Below are 9,327 nucleotides of genomic sequence, written 5' to 3'. Positions count from 1 at the left end.
GTAAAAATTTATCCATAATTTATTAGGTACAAATTCATTAATAAATTTATTTATATAAAAAACATAAAAAAAATAAATTACGTTAAACTTAAACCATTAAATAATAAGAAAATAATTTTATGAAATTGTTAATAAATAAATTTAAACTACTTAGTAATATTTAAAAATTTAAATGAATAACAACAATAATAGAATTCACTTATTTTTAGTTAATTAAATTTATCACTTGCCACTTCTAAATCAATATAAATACATAATTTAAAATAATTATCACATAATTAAATAAATTAGATATAAACATGCACAGATGCACTATTACTTTTGAAATAGTTGTAATGGCCAAAATGACAATCTAACTTTTAATTTTATTGGTATATCAAACGCAAAACATGGGATGATGATACTAACTATACCTAGTGGTCCAAAAATAACTTCACTTTTTATATACTATTTCTTATTGCATGCATGTATAATTTATTTGTAAAAGTTCAATGTGGAATCACAATAGTATACAAGTAAGAAAGTGCGTCATGGATGAGCTATTAAAATTAAGTGATCTAGCTTTTGTAATTTTTCAAGTAGTGTATATATTTTTTAGGGAAAAGGGTCAGATACACCCCTAACGTTTGCCCTATGGGTCAAGTAGGCTCTCAACGTTTGAAAAGATGCAAGTAGGCCCCTGACGTTTTGAAAACGTATCACTTTTCCCCTTCACGCTAACTCCGTTTCGTTAACCGTCTCTTTTTGCCAGCGTGTTAACCTCGCTGCTGACATGGACTAACCCCTCTGGCCAAACGTCTGCTGACGTGGATCGAACCCCTTAAATCATCCCCAAAATAAATCACTTAACTTCTTCTTCTTCATTTTCCCTCAAATCTAAACCTAAATTCAGTTTTTCTTCTTATTTCACAAACAGAAAAAATGGTTTACTCAACTTCATCATCGTCCATCAGGAATCGGCAAAGAACTGACGAAGAGGTGTACGAATACGATGGTGGTGACCGGTACTGTAGATGCTATTCAAACCCAATTGCTCGAGTTTATACTTCATGGACTGAAAAAAATCCTGGGCGAAGGTTCTATGGATGTCGAAGTTATAAGGTATAGGTATTTCCACTTTGTTTTGTGTTTGTTTGTTTATTCTTGAATTGCAGCTACTGAATTTAGGGTTTTTAATTTTTGTTAGAGAGGTGGTGGCTGTGATTTTTTCGAGTGGTTTGAGGAGCCTATGAGTGATAGAGCCAAAACTGTAATCAACGGTCTCATTCCCCGAAGGTCTGAAGAAGCTATCATGAATAATAATTTTTTATACTTGGAGTGATGAAGTTGACTCACTGGCGAATGAAATCAGGAGTTTGAAGATTGCAGAGGAAAGAAGAAATGCTGAGGTGATTTCTGCAAGGAAGAAAATGAAGATTGCATACACTATTGCTGCTATCTCATGGTTGGTTGTTGTATGTATGGTTATGTAATGATGGCTATATAACAGATTTCTCTAAGTTTAGGATTAGTAAGTTTATGAATAATTTGTAAGTTTGAGACTGGCTGTAATGTTATTATCAGTTTATGAGCAATATGAGCAATATGAGCAATTTATGATCCAATTAATAGTTTATGATACATTGTTTTAGTGCAATTTATGATGCACTAAGTCAAACTCATTCCATTCAAAACTGTAAATAATAAAAACTTGCATAAAAACTAAACTACTGTAAATAACAAAAACTGTCTGTAACAAAATATAACTAAAACTTCCAACAACTAAAACTTGCATTAACAAAATATAACTTATGGCAATGTTTAAAGCCATTACAAGTTCATCATGAACATCCAAAAAACAGTAACATGATCTAAGCACCAACTTAGGCAATGTTTAAAGCTGTGCTGGCAAAAAAATTTCCTAAGGAACTGCTAGGCAACCAAACCAGGCATTGTTTAAAGCCATGAATATTAAAACAACTCCTAAGGAAATTTCAAAAACAAAATTATGCACTAAATGTACAAGCATAAACCACTAGTCTTTTTTTCCCCTCTTCCTTGTATTCATTGCAACAGCATCATTCTTTTGTCTTTCTAACTGTGATCTAGTGACTGCAGCAAGTCCTTTCCACTTTAACCCCCCTCTTGGCTTGAAAGGGAGATTCTCTGGATACTTAACATCAGATCCACTTCCCTTGAAACCAATTTTCTTGAAGCTTCACTGTCATTGCTACTGGACTTCAACCTTGACACTCTATCCTTTATTATGTCAGTCTCATTTGGTATGGAGAATCTGACATTTGGATCAGCAGCCATTGAACTCCCAGCAGCAATATGTTGTTCCCCTAACATATTAGGCCCTATGGTAGTACCCTGAGATGTGATCCAGAGGCTCCATGCCTAGATGTGTGATTGCACAAATTGCATGTGGGCATGGAATGCCAGACACATCCCAAACCCTACAAGTGCACAACTTCTTATCTATGAAGACTGTATGCTTGTCATCACCTTCCCCAATCTCAAACCCATGATCACCATTCCAGACTGCCTTGCATCCTAAAGACATGTCTTTATAGTCATGGAACTTCTGCATACTTGCAGGACTCCAGTCATTGAACCATGTACTGCTCTGACTCTTCTTACTAGCTATTCTCTCCATAACCTTAATTCTGATATCCTCAAGCATGCTCACTATAGGTTTGTACCTTGCTTCCTTTATCCATGAGTTGAAACACTCAGTGATGTTGTTGTCTACCATCATTGATTTGGATCTATTGCTAAAGAATGCTCTGCTCCAGTTGTGTGGGGGGTACCAAACCAGATCTTCTGCAGCTTTCTTGCTTGTTTCCCCAATCTTCTTCAAATTATCAATGAATTCTTCTTCATAAGTACTCCATGCACATATCCAAAACTGTTTTTGCAAGTGTCCTCCACCCCATTTCTTGGACCAGTTAGCCCAAATGTGCCTAGCACACCACCTATGTTCAGCACCTGGAAAAATTTCTTTAACAGCTTTAATCAATCCCTGCATAAGACACAACAATCACACATCATAACTCATTGACAGTTTCACATAATAGTACTAAAAAAGTTAGAAAAAACCAACCTTCTGCATATCAGAAATAAGGGTAATTGATGACCCATCTCTTAGTTGTAATTCCTTAGTCATCATTTGCAAAAACCACCTCCAGTTGCTTGTGTTTTCAGTGTCTATAACTCCCCATGCAATTGGGTACATCTGTTCATCAGCATCTTTTCCAATGGCTGCCAGTAATTGACCCTTGCAATTACTCTTTAAAAAACAGCCATCTAACCCAATAATGGGCCTACACCCATGATTCCACCCCTGTTTATATGCATCAAAGCATATAAACATGCGCTTAAAAACTCTCTTTCCAGCCTTCAAACTCCTCCTGCATACTTGTATTTCTGCTGCTGTCCCAGGATTTGATCTTTTCAAGGCAGCTGCATAAGCTTCCAAATACTGAAACTCCTTTACAAAACTGCCCTCTAACTCCTGCTTTATCATCCTCTTGGCCCTCTTACACATTATTTCTGAAACACTAACCTTAAGTTGCATCTCAACAATGTTCCTCAGTTCCTTAACCTTAGTTTCAGGGTTTTTACAAATTAGAGGTCTGAAGTGGTTTGCTAAATATTTAGCTGAGACAATAGGGTTCTTAAAGGTCCTATAGCATTTGTGTTCTAAGTGTAAGGTTCTCAGAGTCAATCCTGGATGGTCTGAATCTTTGGACATGAACACAAGAAATTTACATCCCTTGTCTGTCACACATTTGGCCCTGACACGTCCTGGTTCATTAGGATGGATTTTTAACTTCCTACCCACAGCAACTGCATAATTAGCTATAGCTTGTCTGGCTTCTTTTGCATCTGCAAATGCCATCCCTAAGATGAAGTGTGTACTGCCATCTGACTCATTATAATTAACCCTCTCAGTAGGCACCTCTGCAAAATCACTATCACTATCTTCATCCTCCTCATCAGCACCTTCTTCTTCATCACTACTAGAGCTGCTACTACTTCCATTATCAGGTACAACCTCATCATGCTGCCCAACACTCACACCCTCAGTTCCACTCACAGCCTCACCCACTACCTCATCCTGCTCTCCAACACTCACACCCTCAGTTCTACTCACAGGATCACCCAGGACCTCATCCTCCTCCCTAACACAGCCACCCTCAGAAGGGTCAATCACAGGATCAGGTAAGACCTCATCCTCCTCCCCAACACAGCCAATCTCAGAGGGCTCACTCACAGGATCAGGTAGGACCTCATCCTCTTGCCCACTAACATTTTCAATAAACCTATCACCAAGTCTAGCAGTTCCTTGTACAGCTATAGGCAATGGACTATTTTCAATTACAGGATCATTCTCATCCTTACTAGCATAGATGATAATGTCAGTCTTCCATGAAACCCTATGTATGTGGTTCAGTATTGTTCTAATGGACTCATCATTTTCCACTATCATCAAGCCATTACTTAAAGTTCTCCCAGGCTGTAAAAAAAATATTTTAAAAACACTAGGGTAGTCCAATTCAGTAATGTACTTTCTCCTAATTTGGTCCACACTTAGGTAGTCTGAGTCAAAATTAAATTTCATATCTACTTCTCCACCCACATAATCCAAATAAGGTTCAGCAACCCAGGTCCCACCATAGTTAAAATAAACATCAATTGATTCACCCATGTCTGCCACAAACATATACAAACAACATAAAAAAACAAGTATAAGCACAACAACCAACTTTAATGTCTCAACAACCAAGAAAGCAATAAACATATACAAAATAATTTTACACATTCTCGTGTCTGGACCACAAACAGTAACAAACTATAAACAATTCTACTTAAAGCAAACAGTTTTCAAAAACAAAATTGCAGTTAACAAATCTTACATCTACACCATGCTTAACCATTTTTCGAGAACCCACCCACTAAATCTTACAAAATACAAGGGGAAAAGAAAAACCTGTAGATTACGAAGCGCTTCCCTCGCAGTTAAAGCAGCCTTCGATTTTTAGAGTTATGAGTCTTCGATTTAGGTTTTCCTGCGACTGTGGAGAAGAGCCACCGCCACCCTCAGATTTGAAAGTATAGAGTCTTCGATTAATCTCTCCTGCAATGGATAACCCCAATTCGATTTTTCAAGTTCTGACTTCGTTTTTTTTTGATTTTGCGATTTATGTTGTATTAGATGTGGAAATTAGGGTTAAGTGATTTATTTTGGGGATGATTTAAGGGGTTCGATCCACGTCAGCAGACGTTTGGCCAGAGGGGTTAGTCCATGTCAGCAGCGAGGTTAACACGCTGGCAAAAAGAGACGGTTAACGAAACGGAATTAGCATGAAGGGGAAAAGTGATACGTTTTCAAAACGTCAGGGGCCTACTTGCACCTTTCCAAACGTTGAGGGCCTACTTGACCCATAGGGCAAACGTTAGGGGTGTATCTGACCCTTTTCCCTATTTTTTATTATTATGAGAGACAATTCAACCTTAAATTCTTAAATTTGAACGATTTTTAATTCTTTTCTTAAATTAAACACTAGTAGATAAAAAAAATTTCTTTCCTTTAACTACCGCCTCTTTTCGCATGCGCACATATATCTATTTATTTTTGAAGAATAATTTTCTGATATGTAAATTTATTTGTGTTTTGGTGTGTTTCGTTGCATGTTTTTTGTGATATAAAAGTATTTTTTGGTTCGATCAAGATTTTATTATTTTAAAGAATCATCGATTTTAATTTTTAATATCCATCTGCCTTTTACATCATGTATCTTGATTTGTCCAAGTTGTTTCGTGCTACTTCGGGTATATGTTGTTGATCGTTATTATTTCATTGATTCTTTATAATATTTCAAGCTTGTTTGATGCAATTTTGTTTTTTGACAAATTATATTGTGTATTAATTTAATCACAATTATTTACTTTACCTTTAGCATGTTGTAAAACATTCTGTAATTAAGACATTTATAATTGTTGTATAAACATTCTTAATTACATTTATAATTGTTGTATAAACATTTTTTTCCGTCAAGATCGTTCCTATAGATCTCACATGTCAATACATTTGATCTTAAGTTAATTCAAATGTTATAATATTGATTTTTTTCAAAATATGTCGTTAAATTTTGGCAAATATCGACGAGTTAGATAGCTACGATTGCTTGAAAATTTGTGTAAAATTAAATATTCAATTACTTATTAGTATCTGATAATTTTAAACTGAGTTGATAGTCTAATCACAAAATATTTCTTTTGCATATTAGTATTATTCCTAATGTTCAAATCTTGATAGTTTGATTTGGTAAATATTATTTGTACATACATCTAACTGGTGAAGATTTATTGTCTACTTTATAAAAATTGTAAACTTAAACATGCCTTAAGTTAACACATGCAAGAAAATATTAAAATAAATAAAGCTTCCAATAGTTGATTAATATGATCAACACCTTGATTAAGTGCTTACACATTGAGATTAATGGCTGTCATCATGATCAGGGCATCTTTTAGTGATTCATGAGTTAATATTGTTGATTAATAATTAATTAAAATGGCATTGGAAGCCATGTGGGTGATGTAGTTTAGACAAGGCCAAACTCATTTAGGGTCCCTGTATTTTAAACTTTTCTTTCCGAAGGTCCTTGTACTTTAGTTTTGTATTACTTGATCCCTCTATTTATTTATTTTTCAATTTTTATCTTTTGTGTAACTAGAGGAAACAAAAATTATAAATAGAAGGACTGAAAAAAACTAAAAAAAAAACCTGAAAATCCAAAAATAAATAAGTAGAGGGACCAACAAATATAAAATTGAAGTATAAAGATTTTTGGAAAAGAAGTTTAAAGTACAGAAACCTCTAAATGAATTTAGCCTTTAGACAATCAAGTAATTACAAATTTTTTCTTTCTATTGTTAGTACATTTTATGAGTTGGAAATTTACTTAAATTGACATTTAGATTAGACATAAAAGGCAGAAAAGTACAAGCTAGTTGCTACCAATATTTAATTACTTAGACATATCTTGTACTTAAGGTTTATACAAAATCCTTTCTAGGTCTAGTGTTATTGCTATGTCTCCTATCATTCATTAACTTTTGCAATGGTTAGAGACACTAAGTTATATTAGTAGATATTTAAGAATCATTAGTAGATATTTAAGATGATTCTCCTCAATATTAGGGATTCCCTCAACAACATAAGGAGATTAAAATCATTGTTTTAAAAACATAATCGATAAATTAATCATGGGTAGCGATTTTCCCACTCCAACAGTTAATAATCGGACTCCAAAATTATTGGATTAGACGAATTTATCCTTGTTATTAATACATTGACTTATATCTTATTAATTTCTTTTTTTTGTCAAAATCTTATTAATTTCTTCACTAGGTAATATTTTTTTCTTTTTAAATGATAAGATCTATGAATTGTTATCTCAATGCTTGTAGTTTTTATTTTGAAAATGTTAGTGAAATTTAAAATATATATAATAAAAATTGAAAATACAGTAACATAATATTTTATATACTAATAATGAGAAAAAGACATGGAACTAATAAAAATATATAAAAATAATAAAAGTAGTAATAACATAAAATTATATTTAAATAAACTACATGTATTAGTAATTATTTAAAAGAAGTTTTTTCTACCAATGACATGAGATATATTTCCTTCAAAAGAAAATGGGACATGTTGACTAATATACTAATAAGAAGGGTATAATAGTATTATTAAATATTTTTGGAGTGCGGTTATTAACTGTTGGAGTGCTAAAATCGCCACCCATTAATCATTATGGCAATGGTTAACGACTCAACTATAAATTCAACTAAAAACGACAAATATTTATGCAACATACATAATTTTTATGTCTATATTTTTCTAGAATAAGAGCTTAACTAATCATATCTAAAAAGTAAAAACTATCTCCATACAATGATTTATTAGGCCAAAATTACATAAATTCATTTTCATATTTTGAATAATATATGGTTGGAAGATAGAAGGAATCAAGTATTTGTTAAGCAATCAAATTTTTTTCAGACAATATCTAGCGAGCATTGAAAAGGCATAGTCAGCAGCATGTGTTGTTGTGTATTTTAGGAGAAATTAGAGATGTTAAAAACCCTAATATTATGTAATTATGGTGTGGGAGTGAAGATAGTGTAAGTGAGTAATTTAAATGCAGAATATAAGCATTTTTTATGGGGATGAGTGCTTTGAAGTAGAATATCAAATTATGTTTTTGATTTTATAATGAACCTTAATGCTGGATCAATTAATTATCTCATACAATAAATGTATCACATTAATATAAGAGAAATTTTTATATAGACTGAGTCTGTCACGTCATATATAGACTAAATCAATTATATTATAATACCTCATTAAAATGAGGGTATTTTTGTAATTCTGTTTGTTATTTGCATACATTTTTAAATAATGATATTACAAGAATACCCTCATTTTAATGAGGTGTTATGATATGATTGGCTTAGTCCACGGATTACGTGGTGGACTGAGTCTACCTAAATTTTTTTCTATATATAAACTTAAGGGCGAAATTAGGGAAAATGAGAGAGTGCAGCTACCCTTCCGATTGGTGAAATGTTTAAGCCGACACTCTAAATCAGTACTACTCGCCTTCCTATCCAACTCATATTCTCTTTAGTTGTGTTCGTAAAATTATTGTCTTTTATTATATTTTTTTATTTTTTAAGAAATTATTAATATTCAATTTCAACATAATCTACATATGTCATTAACCTAGCAACACACAATGAGACTAATATTGAAAAATAAATTATTAACAAAGGATAAAATATTTAAATATTAAATAAAATTTATTATTTCATTTATAATAAAAAAATATTTAAATATTAAATAAAATTTATTATTTCATTTTATAAAAAAAATTATTTTATATGTGTGGAAGTCTGAATAAATGTAAATTTATAAAATAAGGGGAGTATATCATAAGTAGCTTGCCTTACTTTAGTAAGCAAAAATTTATTAAGGGTTATACTCAAAGGTCATAAATAAATCATTCAAATTGATACCAAAAGGTACTAGCACATGTAAAATGCACATGAAATATAGAAGGAATCTATAAAGGTCAACCTTTGCTTCAATTAAATTATAGTCCAAATTTAAAAATTACTACAAAGATCAAATCATTTTTACCCAACAATATTTTTGGGGTGAAGATGTTTACTATTTATATATAATCATTCTTTTGTTAATGGTTTAGAATCTTTAGATTAGTGTTTTTAAAAACGGAATCAATGGCTCAATCAATATCGCGATTCTAA

At 32.4% G+C, this 9,327-nt stretch overlaps 2 protein-coding genes across 2 annotated transcripts; one reads left to right on the top strand and one right to left on the bottom strand.

Moving 5' to 3' along the window:
* The first annotated feature begins 887 nt into the window (after positions 1-887).
* LOC126660547 (uncharacterized) lies at positions 888-1,570 on the top strand. Its single transcript, XM_050354112.2, has 4 exons — positions 888-1,101; positions 1,187-1,275; positions 1,352-1,444; positions 1,564-1,570. The coding sequence occupies exons 1-4, from the start codon at positions 922-924 to the stop codon at positions 1,568-1,570; spliced, it is 369 nt and encodes a 122-aa protein (XP_050210069.2). The 5' UTR covers positions 888-921.
* A 542-nt stretch (positions 1,571-2,112) lies between these two features.
* Positions 2,113-4,922, bottom strand: LOC126660546 (uncharacterized). Its single transcript, XM_050354111.1, has 5 exons — positions 4,865-4,922; positions 4,613-4,695; positions 3,086-4,501; positions 2,438-3,004; positions 2,113-2,379 (listed from the first exon to the last, which is right to left on the bottom strand). The coding sequence occupies exons 1-5, from the start codon at positions 4,920-4,922 to the stop codon at positions 2,113-2,115; spliced, it is 2,391 nt and encodes a 796-aa protein (XP_050210068.1).
* Between the last annotated feature and the right edge of the window lie 4,405 nt (positions 4,923-9,327).

The sequence above is a fragment of the Mercurialis annua genome, linkage group LG8 (genome assembly GCF_937616625.2).
Source record: "Mercurialis annua linkage group LG8, ddMerAnnu1.2, whole genome shotgun sequence".
NCBI classification, from domain to species: Eukaryota; Viridiplantae; Streptophyta; class Magnoliopsida; order Malpighiales; family Euphorbiaceae; genus Mercurialis; species Mercurialis annua.
The sequence above is the reverse complement of the archived record's forward strand: the minus strand, read 5'-3'. Positions and strand labels throughout refer to the sequence as shown.

Coding starts and splice junctions, on each gene's coding strand:
- LOC126660547 (XM_050354112.2), top strand. CDS start 922: ATGGTTTACTCAACTTCATCATCGTCCATCAGGAATCGGCAAAGAACT. Junction 1,102..1,186: donor ATGGATGTCGAAGTTATAAG/GTATAGGTATTT, acceptor AATTTTTGTTAG/AGAGGTGGTGGCTGTGATTT. Junction 1,276..1,351: donor AACGGTCTCATTCCCCGAAG/GTCTGAAGAAGC, acceptor GAATGAAATCAG/GAGTTTGAAGATTGCAGAGG.
- LOC126660546 (XM_050354111.1), bottom strand. CDS start 4,922: ATGGTTAAGCATGGTGTAGATGTAAGATTTGTTAACTGCAATTTTGTT. Junction 4,502..4,612: donor TGGATTATGTGGGTGGAGAA/GTAGATATGAAA, acceptor TTTTTTTTACAG/CCTGGGAGAACTTTAAGTAA. Junction 3,005..3,085: donor TTATTTCTGATATGCAGAAG/GTTGGTTTTTTC, acceptor TGTCTTATGCAG/GGATTGATTAAAGCTGTTAA.